Source organism: Phyllostomus hastatus, unplaced genomic scaffold (assembly GCF_019186645.2).
Source record: "Phyllostomus hastatus isolate PE091 unplaced genomic scaffold, TTU_PhHast_1.1 phas_scaffold_193, whole genome shotgun sequence".
In the NCBI taxonomy this organism is placed as follows: Eukaryota; Metazoa; Chordata; class Mammalia; order Chiroptera; family Phyllostomidae; genus Phyllostomus; species Phyllostomus hastatus.
The window spans coordinates 10,409,147-10,425,646 of record NW_025334015.1 but is presented as its reverse complement, the minus strand read 5'-3'; the positions used below and the strand labels follow the sequence as shown (position 1 = coordinate 10,425,646).

At 47.4% G+C, this 16,500-nt stretch overlaps 1 protein-coding gene across 4 annotated transcripts in view; it reads left to right on the top strand.

Annotated features, from left to right (window-relative positions):
- FLI1 (Fli-1 proto-oncogene, ETS transcription factor) overlaps window positions 1-12,171 on the top strand; it is a 123,990-nt gene extending 111,819 nt beyond the window's left edge. For all 4 annotated transcript variants that reach the window (XM_045860263.1, XM_045860267.1, XM_045860264.1 and 1 more), the window contains 4 exons: window positions 5,251-5,316; window positions 6,939-6,998; window positions 8,900-8,947; window positions 10,171-12,171. In XM_045860263.1, coding sequence (XP_045716219.1) covers window positions 5,251-5,316; window positions 6,939-6,998; window positions 8,900-8,947; window positions 10,171-10,700 — 704 coding nt within the window. In that variant the 3' untranslated portion in view covers window positions 10,701-12,171. The remainder of the gene's footprint in view (window positions 1-5,250; window positions 5,317-6,938; window positions 6,999-8,899; window positions 8,948-10,170) is intronic.
- The last annotated feature ends 4,329 nt before the right edge of the window (window positions 12,172-16,500 follow it).

Sequence of the window (16,500 nt, the reverse complement as noted above, 5' to 3'; positions counted from 1 at the left end):
CGAAACTGAGTTAACACAGGGATGTCTAAGAGAAGGTCATATCCAGTAAAAAATTTCCTCTTCCAGCAGGGACTTTTCAGAGAAAAATCTCCACGCTCCTATGTCTCTCCCCACGGGACCCCCGGGAGGCTCTCCGGGAATCTACAAGGCCGTGTAGTGTCAAATTCAGCCACGTCTCATGTCCCATAATGGAGGTGTTGTCCAGGCCATTATACGCTTGAGGCAGAATCCCCCACAGTGCCTGGCAGTGCCCAGACTCCCCACAGCAAGGCCCTGGCCTCTTTCTGCGTCGACAAAGTCGACCTCAGGCCCTCCTGAAACCACAAGCTCCAGGCAGAGGCCCGCTGGTGACTCGTCTGGAAAAGAATCCCAACAAGATTTGTCATCTTGGTACTCTCTCCAGCCAGGCGGCTGTCCCAGAAGTCGAAAGTGAGTTTGTCAGAATCAGGGTGTGCTTTTCTGCTGACCAAGCGATCTGCCACCACACGGAAGTCCCGAGATGTCAGCTCCTCTGCTGGTCCCTGACCGTCACACTGTGCTCTTGGCTGCTGCCTTAAGCTTGTGTTTTCAGAAGTCCGTTCTCAGGAAGCAGAGCGAAGCAGAGCGCAGGCACCGTATTCACTGAAGGTGTGTGGGGGTGGGGGCGGGGTTAGTGCCCACTCAGGTGGCTTCATGCATCAGTGCATGCACCAGAGACGTCTCCACGCCCTGCCCAGCAGCCGAGGGTCAGGGAGCTCTGATGTGGCCACAGATGGTATTTGTGCAGGAGTGTGCATCCCGGGGCTCACACCCTCGTCCCAGCTTTTCCATTTTGGTTGTAGACATATTTCTGTGTGTGTGTGTGGGACTAGAGCTGTCCACACTGCTAAGCTTTCGCTTGCATGACCTTTAGTGGGCAAAAAGTAAACCCTCATTTCAACAATGACATTAAGAATGTGTAAAATAAAATGCAGGCCACTTCAATAAGCGGCCTCTCATTCTTTGCTGTGGGGAGAGACTTTTGTCCTGTGCCTGTAGCAGGTGCACCCTCATCCATCATGCTCAGAGGGCACTCAGGGTAGGTACAGCCTGTGCTCACCGCTGTCACCTGGACTTCAGTCCCCTGGAGACAACCTAGTGGGCAGAAGGGTGGGGGCCCTGAATTCTCTTCAGCCGGTACAATAGTGGGCAACCGTGAGAAATGTGCATGTTCAACAACACAGAAAATATCAGCCCATCTATGTGTTCATCCCATAGATGTTTCTTGTTCGTGCACCTGTTCTGGGCTGTGCACTGTGCTAAGCACTTGATTATGTCAGAGAACAGAAGAGGGACCCCTCCCCTTGGGGGCCCGATATTCAGATGGGAGAGGCAGACAATAAATAACAAACGCGAGTTACTTATTGATTGAATTAGGGGACCGATGGAAACTTAAGAAGTAGAACATAGTGAGGTGCTAGAGGGGAGGGGAGGGGGTAGTCAGTGTACGTGTGGTAGGGCTGGCGAACACGTCTCTGGGCCTGAACATTCTTTAGGTTTATAATAATGATGCAAACGGTAACATGAATTGCCAACATTTTCCACATCTGACTCGGTGCTAGGCACGGGGCCAGGGACTGACTTGGATATCTCATTCAGTCTGCAAGGCCGCCCGATTCTTCCAACCTCCAAGGCAGAAGGCCAGCCCTTGGTTCTTGCCGTTGGCCTCCTCCATCTTCATGCTGCATCTCTGCAGCAGAACTTACTCCAGAAATTCTGGTTTTCATTAAATCTCACCTTTAGTGGGTGTCCCTACAAAGCCCAGCCCACTGTGTGCATCCGTTAAATTCCATGATGACGCTGGGTGTCCTTGTAGATTCAGGTGCCAGTAGCAGGACTTGCCACCAAATAGCTGAGGATGAAAAAGCAACGGGAGGGAGACTTGTGGTATGTGTGTCGCTCAGAGGCCACGCACTGCCCGCGACCCTCTGCCAAAGACACCAGCCCCCGGCCTGGCCCGTTGCCGTTGATTGCTCCATTAACCTTGCATTGAGGACACGGTTCAGGCTGATTGCTGATGGACTCTCTGTTTCAGTCGCTTCCTTTTTTATACCTGATGGGGGACTTTTGGGTTGATGGGGACCTCCATTGTCCTGTCAGCCAGGCTTTTCCCCACCGCCCCCCCACCCCCCACCCAGGAGCTCCTGTGGGAGAATCCTGTCTTACAGTCCTGTGGCGTTCCTCAGGCCTGAGGCATCACGGCCAAGCCGGGGCTGCCAAATGCTTCCTGATAAGGCATCAGCTTCAACGTGACTGGGGACTTGGAGTTGCAGAAAAGTCCTGTTGTCACGGGCCCTCTGTTGGCTACAGGGAAGTCGCTCACTTTCTGTAACTTTTGTTCATTTGCCTGCTCTGCCCCTGGGGCTAGAAGAGAAGAATAGGAGAAAAACTTGATAAGAGGTCAATGGTAAGCCATAGCCACAGCCATAATTTGGGCTAAAGGAAAAGGGTTCTCAAATATAACACAGCTTTCACAGAGGATGCCTTCTGCGAATGAATGAGTGAGTAGAAAAACTGAATCCAAAACTTGGAGACAGATTCTGTGAGTGGTGTTAAGTCAGAAGGAAGTCAGGGCTTCAGATAACACACACCAATTCCTGGAACCCAGAGATTTGCTTTTTCTTTGTGCAGGAGCTTTTGTCACTTTCTATTCCACTTTCTGTTCTGCTCCTCCCAGACTTGCCTCCCTGCCCCCAGGTGCTCCTCCACCCCGCACACTGCCCAGAGCTTCCTTCCCCACCACACCCTGTTAGCCTGGCATTGCTGCGTTCTCTGAACGTCTCCGGGCTCCCACCACCTGCGACTCAAGGTCATTAAGCTTACCTGGCTGCCAGCCACACAGCCTTGAACATGCCTCCGCTCTCTCCTGCAGCCCTGTCTTTCTGCCTCTTCCTCTACTTCAGTCAGACAGTTGCCTCTAGGGTGGTCTGTCCCTCAGACGTCACTTGTGCGTGTCCCCACCCACTTCTGCCTTGTGTCTGTCTGCATTGCCCTCTCCGAGGAGGTCTCGCATGGTTCTCATGACCCCAGCGACACTCACTGTTCCCTTCTTCACTAACCTCCAGCAGCTTACCGCCTCCGCCACTCCTCGGCTCTGTTACCCACAGTTCCTCACAATCTTGGTTATCTTCTCATAGTTCAGTGCAAGGACAGAGAACGTGCCCCATTACTTTGTATCCACTGTGGCCAAGCACACCACACAGTGCAGAAGCCCCTCTGAAATAAAGGACTGGAGGCCTATCCGGCACCCCCGCCACAGCAGAATCCTTGAAGGACTCGCCTTTCCTGCGGCTCATACCAGCACGGCATACACTCTGCAGACCCCTACAAGACCGTCCAGAACGTGCCTACCAGGCCCGACAACCTCATTCCGAGCTTGTAAACAAGTTGGGCTTTTTGTTTGTTTTTGTTTTATTCTGTTTTTAAGCAAGCAGGGGCATCTATTTGCAAGAGGAATCGTCGGGGGGAAAAGTCAAATAAAAATAAAAACAGACCCCTTAAATGAGTTGAGCTGTGTCTCTCTCATCCTTCTTCCCTTCTCTCTCACCACCGCTGCCCCCCACCCCCTCACTTTCTGCTTGCTTTTCATGCCAGTTGCTAAATACTGTAATTTAAACACTGTACCGGCTTTCCCAGAGCCAGGAGGAACGTGCATTCACATGTGGTTTTTTCCATAAGAAAACCGTCCCTGTCTCTGGGTTCTTCTTAGCCAGAAACAGTGAGCAAACACACAGTCAGAGGAGCCCATCCGTCTTTGCAGTTTTCACTGTAATTCGCTGGAGGCTCGGGAAGGGTCAAGGGGGATGGTCTGTGTTTCACCCCGTCAGCCTGTTTGATGAGGTCTGTGCTCCATTTGTTCAGATGGCTTTCATGGTGTCTTTGTTGGTGGTGGAAAGACTTTGAAAGTCATCATTCTGCATCCTTAGCTCTTCGGCCATTCCTGCACAGTGTCCCAGCCACGAGGGAGGAAAAGGGCAAGTGCCCAGCCAGTTAGTGAAGACAGTTCTGAACACAGTGATGGAGGCACGTGGATTTTATTCAAGAAAGAGGTTGGGATCGCAAATGTTCAGGTTCCATGGAAGAGTTTCCATGGCAATCTGGAAGCGAGGCTTTAGTCACATTCAGGCAGGCGGCATCTCTCCGCATTTCCTGCTCCAGCCCCCTTTCCAGCCACACCGCCGGCCTTCTTCCTTTCTCCATGGCCATCAAGCCCAGCCTTCTCTACCCTCAGCAGAAACGCATGAGGCTCTAGGAGAGCCTGGCATGTGCTCTGAGGCCTCACCCACACCACCCGTGTGCTGAAGGGCGGGGTGGAGTTGGCCACCCGACACGCCACGAGTGGGCTTTGAGATGTTCTCCTCATGGAGTCTTGAATCTGGACACTCCCCGTCTCTTCAGAGTTACTATGGACAATTTTCCCTTCTAAACTCGCATTAGTTTATATTTGTAGGAAGCTTTAGAAGATGTCTCACACATGTTATAACATTTGATCGTCACCTGCCTTAGTCCGTTGGGGCTGCTCTAACAAAGTACCATAGATGGAGAGGTTTATAAACAACAGAAATTTATTTCCCACGTACCTGGAGGCTGGAAGTCTGAGATCGGAGTGCCGGCACCATCAGATTTTGGCAAGGGCCCTCTTTGGCATTGCAGACCGATGACCTCCTGTGGTGTCCTCACATGGGAGGGAGAGGGCCCGCCAGCTCCACAGCCTCTTCTCTGCAGGCCACTAATCCCATTATCCCTCAGGGCCCCACCCTTGTAACCTAATCACCTCCCAAAGACCCCACCCCTGATACCAACACACTGGGTTTAGGAATCAACACAGGAATTTGGGGGTGGGGGTGGAACACAGATATTCAGTTCAACCCTATAAGGTCAGTAAATCGAGTAAATTTTTGTTTTCATATTAAAGAAGGTTGAATGCAGGAATATCTTATGAGCCATCCAAGGTCTCACAACAAGTAATGCCAGGGACCGAATTTGAACCAATCCTCTGACCTCCCATTCAGGGTTCTTCTGGTTGCTTCCGCTCCCAGCCAGGATGGTCCCATTCCTTCTACCCAGCCCACTGCACCCCAGGGCAAGAGCGCACTTCCGGAACTTAGTGATGCCTATACAGTAGCTGCTGAATTCACGCTAATCTCTCCTGACTGCTGAAAGATCGTCTTCACGCAATGTTTGTGCAAAGCAGGAGATGCTGATGTCCGACTCTTTGCTGTTTTTCACTAGACCCTTCTTACGACTCGGTCAGGAGAGGAGGATGGGGCAGTAACATGAATTCCGGCCTCAACAAAAGTAAGTAAATGTCACTCTACCTTTGGGAGGAAAACATTTTTCCAAGGGCAGGGTGGAGAGCAAGGTCATGAGATTTTTAAAAAAAAGGATAGGAGCAAGCGTTTGTTGTCCTGTTTTTTGAGCGGACTTCAAAACCAATTGTCAATTTAGGGCCTGTCGGTGATACTGGTTCTTTGAAAACAGAGTTTTGTTCAGACCTTTGAGTTTCGTTTATTGCTTTTGGTTTTAGAATTGTTGAAGGCAGAAGGTTTCTCAGGACAAGGGTCAGCCTGAGAGGTCACTGGATTTGGATTTAAGTGATGATGGTGGCCCTCTATGACTTTGCTCCTCAAACTGTCACAGCTTAGTCACATCGATGTCACTATCCCCGTTTCATGAAAGGCTGAGACGGAGGATAACCTGATGAGGAGATGGCAGGGGTCTGAGATATCAATTTGCGTTGAAGTCTGACCTACAATCTCCCACCAAGGGAAGGGGGAAAGAATATGACTCAAGCTCCTGAACCACAAACGTGTCCATCTTGCTAGGTCCAGGAAGTAAAATATCAAGCACATGAATGGATGTTGAAGGGAATTCTTTCGAGAAGGAGGTTGGGATTATAAATGTATGTCCCACAATAATGAGGATTCCTTTCAATAATATATATGAATTATTTGTTCACTATGTGCCCAGAATCTGGCACTTGGGGTTCACAGTGATGAGTCAGGCACACACCCACAGGGGAGAGAGACTATCACACCTCACTCTGCACACGTCACCCTTTATCCTGGTGATTCCAGGAGGGCCCTCGGGACCTGGGGCCATTTGAGTTGGCAGCAGAGAGAGAAATAGGATTTGGACCTGCAGGGATAGGGCAGACAGACCCTCCTAGAAGTGGGTGCCATGGAAAGACCTCAAGGTGTGACAATTAGTGAGGACTCCGGGTTCCTGGAGTTTAGGGAGTGTGAAAGGGAAGTAGTCTGGAGAGGTAAGGAAGGGGCCATAAAGGACGCTATGAAGATAGACCTTCATTCTGTAGTAAACGAGGAATTACTAAGGTTTTTGGACGCTGGAGTGACATGATTAAGCTGGCTGAACAGTACATGACAGGTCAGAGGGGAGGGAGGGGAGTGGTGAGGGTACCAGGCAGACTAAGCCCTAGGCCGGGCAACGACAACAAAGACGCAGACCTAAGGTGGGGGCGCTGTGGCAGCAGCGGAGGGAAGCTCATGAAACATGGAAACACGAAAAGCAGGCAACCTTCACTCAAGTGCCTTCCCATGGGTCACTTTCCCACGAAGGGCCTCTCTGAATTCTCTGTTTAAAAGTGCAATCCACAGCCCCAGTGCCACTGGACGTGCTATACCATGTGTTTATTGTTGTCCATCACTGTCTGCACCGTTCATGTGTAAGTCGTGCTGGGAGCCGCTGGTTCATTGCTGACTCTCTAGCATCAGGAGCAGCACCAGCATGCAGTAGATTCCAGATATTCACAGAATAAAATGAATGAATAAGTGCATACAGAGTGAGCGAGTGAATGAATGAGACCGCACATTTCTCCCCCTTGGGAGGGCGTTTGACAGGATGTTTCTCTCCCCTCGTGGGGCGTGGCCCCGCTGACCGTGTTTCTTCTCTCTCCGCAGGCCCTCCCCTTGCAGGAGCACAGACAATGAGTAAGAATGCTGAACAACGGCCCCAACCAGGTACCTGTCCGTGGGGTGCGCGGTTCCTTTTCTGCTTCTTAGGCAGCCACCAATTCCACTTAATCAACTGAAGGGGGTCTAAACAACAGGCTGCGTTTGCCACCCCCTTTCCAGTGAGGGCCTCCAGCTGGCTCTCCGTGAGAGATCTGTGGATCAAGTAACAGGCACTGGAGCCAGGTGGTTAAATATCAGAAGTGAAAGGAATATTAAAGATGAAATGTCCCAATGCTTCATTTTGTAAAATAAAGAAACTGAGGCCCAGAGAGGCGAAGTGATTTGCTAAAAGCCACACAGCTAATTTATGAGAGCTGTCACACCCCCAAGGGTGCTCCAAGCCTTTTTATGTCAGTTTCACCATGCTTAGTTTCAGAAATACCTTCATCCTGTGATGGATCTACTTAACAATGTAGGCAGGGGAACTTTCAACACCATGGAATTGGAGGCTTTTACTATTAGGAAGGATAGAGACATCCAGGTCCGTAAATCCTTCTGCAACATCTCAGCCTTATGATTACCCCATTGCTACTTGAATATTTACAGCAACAGGGAGTTCACTACCTAGCTGGGCTCACTTCCACTGTTCCATCCAAAGTCCCCTCCCTATAACTTCCAGTCACGCTTCCCAGTTCACCCTCTGGAGAGATGTCCCCCCACTCCATGTAAAGAGCTTTCAGATAACTGAAGGCGCCCTTGGGCCCACCCCCGAGGCCAGCTGTGTCTTCTTTACATGACCCAGCTGAGATTAGTTCTGAACAAGCCATTTGCTTTAGGGTGGACAAACACTGTTTTCCATCTCCACTGAAGAGACAGCAATGAGAGAACTGACTCAGAAGGCATCAGGAAATTTTAGAAACACAAGACAGCATTGACTTCACATAAAGGATTTAATGAGTCCCCAACAACAACAGAAGCAAGTGTGACCCAGACAAAACATTTTTGTTGTCATACTATGTGGATGAAAGGGGTGGACTAAATGGCCTTACAGACTCTTCGAGTTAACTTAAAGCTCTAAGTAGAAACCCATAAATCATGTTGAGTTAAAAAAATTGCAATTATAACTATAAAAAGCATAAAATGGTACCAAAGCTTTGACAACGCGGCCAAGTTGTGATCCAGCTCTCTACCATGATCTATCCCCCCCCCCAAAAGAAGGCAAACCTCATATAAAACCAATATTGCAAAGGTTTTTTTTATAGCTAAATAATCACATAAATTTTAAGTAAACGGAGACATCAAGAATAGTCATTTTACAGTTAAAATACAGATCCTGGTTAGTGTTGACATTCCCAAGCTGAAAATCACAGAATGCTGTCCCAGGGAGCTGAGGAATCCAGCCGCCCAACCCGCTCATTTTGCAGATGAGAAAACTAATACTCAGAGACTGTCCAGTGAGTTTAGTTTGTAGCATAGCCGCCTCCAGAAATCAGGCTGCTCCACTTCCAGGCAGGTATGGTTCATGCTGCCTTGGACAAGCAGAGGTGTGTAAAGTTGTCAGTATTGGGTAGACCTATGAAAGACCAGTCATCATTAGATCTTCTTTAAGCCCGCTTAATAAACCATGTGTACCTTATTCGTTGTGATTAAATATTAGCCAGCCCCTGTGCAAATGGTTTCATTGCTCTGTTTTAGATAAGAACAGCATTATCTACAAATTTTAGACACCAAATAGGAAAAAAAGTAATGCTGTTACTATTCCACGTTGTTTTGATAAATACTGGGATGAACCATAACTCTGATCAAGATCTTCGGGGCCTGCAAATACAAACAGTCGAGTTCTCTGAAAGGAGGCTTTCCTGCAATATTTAAGTAAAAGCATAAACCTTTGGGGTATTCTTATTGTTAATGCTGTTGTTTTATATTTTTAATAACAGTAAAGCAAATTCCCTTTTTTGTTTTCTTAGATCCCTATCAGATCCTGGGCCCAACCAGCAGTCGCCTAGCCAACCCCGGTGAGTTGACTTTGGCCTACAAGATTTTCTTTCCAGAATGTTCAATAGCTTTGTGAGGTCACAGAGACCTCTGTCCTAAGTCCAGACACTTGACTGGGTGTAACATGTACTGTTTTCCTGAAAATATTCAACCCTTGTTTCTGCAGTGTGCAAATGAGAGGTCAGGGTGGGTTAGTTGGTGGCAGCGATGTGTTTGGTGGGAAACAAATGTTTTCACACCTGCACTGCGGTTGAGATTAGTCATAAGTGGCACAGGCAGAAGTTCCAGGAGGGAAGGATGGGGATTAGGGGGGAGGAAACAGTCCCAGTGGGTCTCGTTTATCTGCCCCATGCAAGGCACGAGTGAATAAATATCCCAAATGTGTTTTCTTCTTGATTTGAGAAAGCATTGCCCAGCTCTCTGGCCTTATGAACGAGGTATAGCCCTGAAAACTTGCAGAGAAAAGACATTTGACCACGCATTTGAAAGGTTTATTATCAAAAATCACTCTAAAGTGAGTTCTAAGTCAAGATCCCCTCGTGCAAGCTAGCAGGCCCCTGTGTGAGAGGAGGCCCCAGGGAACCTAAACTGCCCTGGGTTCAGGCCCATTCTTTAGTGCCTGGCCATTCCTGCCCAGAGAAAAAAAAGGCCACCCAGCGCCCACCCCTGTTATTCTTCTCTGGGCCCAAGTTCTTGCCTGTAGCACTTAGAGCTGGGATCCGAGCGCCTGGCCTCTGCTCAGGAGCACGGCAGGGCCGGTCCGCGGGAAGCCTGGGCCAGCCCTTCTCCCCGTGACTCTGACGGCAGTCTCCGGGCTCAGACCCCTTTCACTGACAGGGAACAACACCTTGGGGGACGCCATCACAAAGCAGAGATGGACAGTGAGTCGGGCCTTTACAGAAGAAGAAAATTCAAGCCTCTGGCCAAAAGCAGTGGCTGTGGCTATGGCTCACCCCAAATCACACAGCTAGCTCTGGGCAAGGCAGCACTTCATTACCCACAGTGCATTGCAGCAGGCCTTGGGGCAAACTATTTTTAAGATCAAACTATGCTTAGAGTGCCAACCTCAGTGGCAAACAGAAAAGGAAGTCAGCAATGAGAGAAGGGGCTGCCAAGCAGATTCCCAGCGTAAAAGAAAATAAAGGGTTTCTTACAGAGGCCGAGAGAATCCTTGCACTTAGGGGACTGGATTCTGACTTCCCCGGCTGAAATATTCTGTGTTCTCCCGTCTCACCCCCTGCAGGAAGCGGGCAGATCCAGCTGTGGCAGTTCCTCCTCGAGCTACTCTCCGATAGCGCCAACGCCAGCTGCATCACCTGGGAGGGGACCAACGGGGAGTTCAAAATGACGGACCCCGATGAGGTGGCCAGGCGCTGGGGGGAGCGGAAAAGCAAGCCCAACATGAATTACGACAAGCTGAGCCGGGCCCTCCGATACTACTATGATAAAAACATTATGACCAAAGTGCATGGCAAAAGGTATGCCTACAAATTTGACTTCCACGGCATCGCCCAGGCTCTGCAGCCCCACCCAACCGAGTCGCCCATGTACAAGTACACTTCTGATATCCCCTACATGCCCTCCTACCACGCCCATCAACAGAAGGTGAACTTTGTCCCTCCCCATCCATCCTCCATGCCCGTCACTTCCTCCAGCTTCTTCGGAGCAGCCTCACAATACTGGACCTCCCCCACGGGTGGAATCTACCCCAACCCCAATGTCCCCCGCCATCCTAACACCCACGTGCCCTCACACTTAGGCAGCTACTACTAGAAGCTTAACCATCCGTGGTCTCCATCCACTCTGAAGCCTCATCCCCTACACTTCCTGGAATACTTTGGACTGGCAGGACTTTGAAGACAAAACGAAACTGGATGTTCTTTCTTGTTGAATAGAACCTTTGTATTTGTTCTTTAAGAAAACAACCCTTTCTTTTTAAATGTTGGTAACTTTGGCTTCATCTACCTTGAACAAAGAAAAGGATAATTCTCTGGGCCAGCGAGGCCAGTTTGGATTCTCAATCTCCTCTCATCTTATGTGTTGAATACTTAGATTACTGGAATGGTTGTATCATGGTTCTGTGAGAGAAACTGTACATTTCCTTTATACTTTTATGACCAAAGCAGTTTCTTATCAACACACGGGTCTTATCATGGACTTCGTAGGGCCATGACAGTATGAGAAAGAATCGTAACTCAACCAGTTAGGCTCTGGTTTGAGACTTTGGGGAACTAAAAACAGGCAGTCTATGATCTTGTTTTGGGAGCACCTAATTCAGTGGATGGCAACTGGAACATTGGTTGTAAGGCCAGTGAAGTTTTCAGCCAACTGGAATTTAGAAGAAAATCTCATGTGTGTATACTTAAGGGACCAAGAGCATCGCAAAATTCCTCTGGGTGGGCAATGTGTAAGAAGCTGATCATTCTCTCTAGAAATAGTCAAGATATGAACTAAGATATGTTAATGCAAGTGCAGACACTCCTGACGGACAGAGAGCTAAATAACTGTCTTTTGTTTTTGTTTTTAAGTAACGACAATGGGTCCCAGAACTTTGAGAAGTCTTAGGGATTTCCAATCACAAACAGATCCGCAAGCGCTGTGCGCTTGTCAGAGCATCGGTCCAGGGTCACCCAATCCGGAGGCAACTTACTGTATAAATTATGCAGAGTTATTTTCCTATATCTCACAGTATTAAAAGTAAATAATTAAAAAGTTAAAAAGAATAAATAAACGAGTTGACCTCGGTCACAAATACAATGTTGCTATCAAATCAGTCGTTGTTATTTTTTTAAATGTAATTTGTACATCTTTTGTCAATCTGTACATTTGTGCTGTTTGTACGTTTTTATAGCTGGGTTTTAATGCATAATGTGACTTTGCTGCCTAGAAAACAGGATGTTGATGTTGCTGACTTACTAGAACGAGAAGCACTGGTGAAGATATTTAACGGAGCATGGATGAGTGAGCAGGGTGATCCATTTAAACCCTTGCGCTTTTGGAGGCGTGTGTACATAACATACTGCAGTCACCACAACTTTGAAAAGAGCAAGCAAACCTTCTCTTGTGGATACAAGGGATGTTCCTGCCCCATATATGCAATATATTTTTAGATATTAAAGTATATATAATTTTACAGGTAACCATTGACCTTTTTAAACTATATTAAGTGTTAAGCTGACAACTGTCACTGAAGACTCTGTTGTGAAATAACTTGACTCAATAAATCGTGCCTTCTTCTCTCAGAGCCGAGGACGTCGTTGTCTTCTTTACCCCTCCGATAGGTCAAGGGGTCTTCCTAGGGGAAGGTCCCTATTTACCTCTTGCACCATGAAGAATTTTTCAGAGGTACAAACTGCATGTCAGTAGAAAGTAAAAAAAAAAAAAATGTGGTTTTGAGTGTTGTTTGTATTAGTCAGGGTTCTCCAGGGAAACAGAACCAGTAGGAGATTAGATATAAATAGAGGTATATAGATGTCTATATAGATGCATATGTAAAGAGATGCATATATATAATGTCTATACAGATATATACATGGATGCATATGTATAGAGATGCATATATAAATATGTGTGTGTATGTGTGTGTGTGTGTGTGTGTGGCGAGAGAGAGAGAGAGCTTGACTGATTATGAGAAATTAAACCCACATGACTGTGGGCTCAGAAGTCCCACGGGCTGCCATGTGCCGGCTGGAAACTCAGGAAAGCCAGGCCTGTAGTTCTAGTCCAAACCTAAAGCCCTGAGGACCAGGAGAGCTGAAGGTGTAAATCCCAATCCAAGGGCAGCAAATGAGAAGTGTCCCAGCTCCAGCCGGCAGGCAGGAAATGTAGGGTGAATTCCTCCTTCTTTGGCCTTTTTGTTCTATTCAGTGCCACAGATTGGCTGGTGCACCAGGGAACACGGTCTGCTTCACTAAACCCACCCATGCAAAGGCTAACTCATCCAACATCTCACGCACATGTATACCCAGAAATGACGTTTAATTTGGGAATCTGGTGGCCCAGTCAACTTCATGCTTAAAATTAACCTTCACGTTGTTGATGATGTTTGCAGAGATTTCTTCCTAATGTTATTTAAATTTCCCTCTAGCCTAAAAGAGTTTTATAGGATGATGGTCAAGGCTGCAGACAATCTGTGTCTAAGAACCAGGACAAAACCCACAGGTTGGTCCACCATGGATCTTGCCCACCAGACTTCCTTCTGCTTCATCCTCAAACCCAAGTGGCCACCCTTCTGATACTCCGACAAAGAACACAATGGCCCAGCCTCTTCCGACCCCGTGTCAGGATTTGATCGTCCAGGCAGATTTGTAAGGTCTCTTTTTCTTCCCAAGGAAGGAACTTTCTTCAAAGTGCTTCACAGTTAGGTAGCTTGTTTTCAATTTCTCTATTTTATAATGAAAAAGCATGAGGCCTGGAAAGTCACTGATGTTGTGAGGAATGAGGCTTAGAGCATAGGTAACCCTATAACCTTCCCTGGTAACCCTGGGTGCCTTCTAGACAACATGTCTGCCTAAATAAAATGAGGCATGCTCCTGGTGGTCCGATTTTTTTCAACTTGCACCCTGCCACTAACAAACGTGTTAAGCACTATTCTTAATACCTGCACATTGATTTATAAATCATACACACAAACCATTGGATTATTATTAATATTATAAAAACAAACACAAAATAGAAAATTTTAGAGAGCAGTGTAAAAATAAATTGAAACTGAAATTCTCATGGCTTCTTCTACTTCCTTTGTCTTGCACGGCCTGCTGCCGAGACTCCACAAGGAAGTCAGTCTTCAGAGGGAGGGTGTGTTCGTGTGCATCTGCAGGCTTTTCCCTGTGACTTCTAAGAAAGGAGAAAATAAAACTTGTGATTAGCAGCCCAAGCACAGAAAGAGAAATGATGAAGGCCAGGTATGTTTAAGAAGAGTTTGGCTGCAGTCTTTTGAAAATCTCTACCTCAGCCAGACAACTTTGCCATCAGTCCCGAGGTTTGTGAAGGATTCCTTAGGGACAATGGAGGCACATAAAGGATGCTCAGACCGCGGGGACTTCTCCATGGGAAGAAGGGTTTTTTAGATGCCCTTTTGAACCTAAAAATAAAAAGGCTCTTCAAAGTGAGAAGTAATAGCATTTATGGAGATCAATAAGAGGAACTATACTGGAAGCACTATTTTGGAAAGAATCACAGCTAATGTTCCAGTTACAAGACACAGGCAATGGGTATTTACAAGAAAGGGAAGGGGAACAATTACATCAATAGACAGAAAGTATTTCTATTGGTTCAGACACCATAACATAGTGATGCTAATTCTAAACAATGTTTTTAATTTTCAATCCAGGAGCCATCAGACCGTTCATCATAATAACTGCTTTTTTGTTATCTTTGCAAACAGCTTCTAGGGAAACAGGTGGCTGAGGCCCAGGCCAAAGGTTATTTTGCCCTGTTTTAACATTCCAAAGACTTGAGGCATAAGGCATGAAAGGCAGTTCTCTGGTGTGGCAGCGCCGGCTCCATTTTAAAGGGGCTCCATTTATATTATCGTTCCGGGGCTGTCCAACTTTTTGGCGTCCTCGGCCACACTGGAAGAAGAAGGGCTGTCTTGGGTCACACATTAAATACCTTGCGACATGTAATCACACGCACACAAAAATCTCATAATGTTTTAAGTAAATTTACGATTTTGTGTTGGGCCGCATTCATAGGCATCCTGGGTCGCATGTGACCACAGGCCGTGGGTTGGATGCCCCTGGAACTCTACACCCTATTCAAATACTGACTTATGTTCACCACCGTTATCAAGTCTTAGGACTTTGACCAAATCTTGCCCCTTAGACTTGCTCCCCAGTGACCTATTCCACATATAAGAAGCTCTTCCACTCACTAACAGGACCAGGACACCATTCTTTCCTTAAGTGCATGTGTGTGGAGGGAGGGCCGGCGTTGATTCCCCTGTAGTGCCCAGCTTTAAGGTTTACTGGCTTGCTCAAGGGCATCCAGCTGGCTAGACGTAGAAGACAAGCAGGATCTTTGCCTCCTGGCTTCTAGTTCAGTATTTTCCCCACTCGACCATTCTGCACCTTTGCCATGAGGTTTATTCATTCTAACGAGCAGCGTGAGCCAGGAAGAGAGACGCGTGGCACAGCTGTGAGCCGTTCTACTGGAAAGCAATCATCCCCACAGTTTAGGATGCTGGCCAATAGCCCTTTGAGCAGGAGGTTATACATCTTTAGTGTCAAAAAGTGTTGTTGACTCCCAGGCGAAGGAAGCTATATTTTCAATATCTGCTGTTTTGCAACATCTTTAATGGTTAATGACCACCAGAATTTTAACAACACCTAAAATGATCATTACTTTATTTAACCAATAATATCTCCATGGAATTGAACAATAAATGTGTATGATGTTTACTTAGACCGTGGGCAATGTGCATGCAGCGTGGGCCCCCAGATGGGGTGTGTCTGGTTTAGACCAAGTGAGATCAGAAGGTTCCAGAACACCAGGGCAGAAGGGAACCTCTGTCTATCCTCTGCTGAGGAGGCACTGCCAGGCCAAGGCCACGGTTGATGAGGAAATGAAACACAAAGCAAAACAAAACAAAACAAAACAAAACAAAACAAAACAAAACTCAGCGCTTTCCGTAAGTTGTCCATGAACTCGGTTTCACACTCCACCTCCTCCGATACCTATTCATGTAAACGTTGCCTTAAAAACTATTGACAAGGCACCACTCTGAGAAGCAGCCCCAGAGCCTGGCCGCCCCGCTCCCACACCGAGCTGGGGACCTGCGGCCCGGAGGCTCCTCTACTGTTAACAGCAGTGCTGGGCTGTGTCCAGCCCCCCTCGGGAGGAGGCAGTAAAATGGTGCTTAGCATCAATGGGAGAGAGAGGGGAGGTAATAAAGAACCTGAATGGGGGACCAGGGGATTGGGCTCTCGTGAATAAACAGAGGCTTCAACTCACATCCAGGAAGAACTCTGTGTTTTGCAAAAAAGCACCCTGGACACTTCATCATATAGAAAGCTACTGAAGCTGACAGGCACTCCTCCAGCCAGGGAGTCAGCCGGAGGATAATGAAAGGTCGTCTGATTTCAAGACTACAAATCCCAGGCTCCCGTGGGGCCAGACCCTTCTGAGAGGAAGTGGGTTAGCCAGCCAAACCTCTAGGGTTTCAGCCAATTGAGCAAGGATATGAAGGGAAGCTTTTGAAAGGAATGTCTGCGCACAAGCCTGGGGTCTGTCTCCCTCTCACTCTTACTTGGCCTCCTGTCTAATTGTTTCAGTCTGTCTGAGCTGGTAAATTCCTAAGCACATAGTCAATTTACACTTAGCTTAAAAGCTCTAAGGGGAAACAGAAAAGTTTCCAGTGAGACCACTCACTTGCCTGCAATTGCTGAAAAACTAACCTTCAGATTTTAACTGAGTTACCTCATGTGTTTTCTTAGTGGGACGAGAGGCAATTTAGGTAGATAAACTTAGGTAGATAAACGAGCAAGGATGTTAATGCCAGAAGACCTTGGTTTCAATCCTGACCCTTCCACCTACTGGGCAGCTTCTCTGCATCTATGAACTGGGGAGCAGA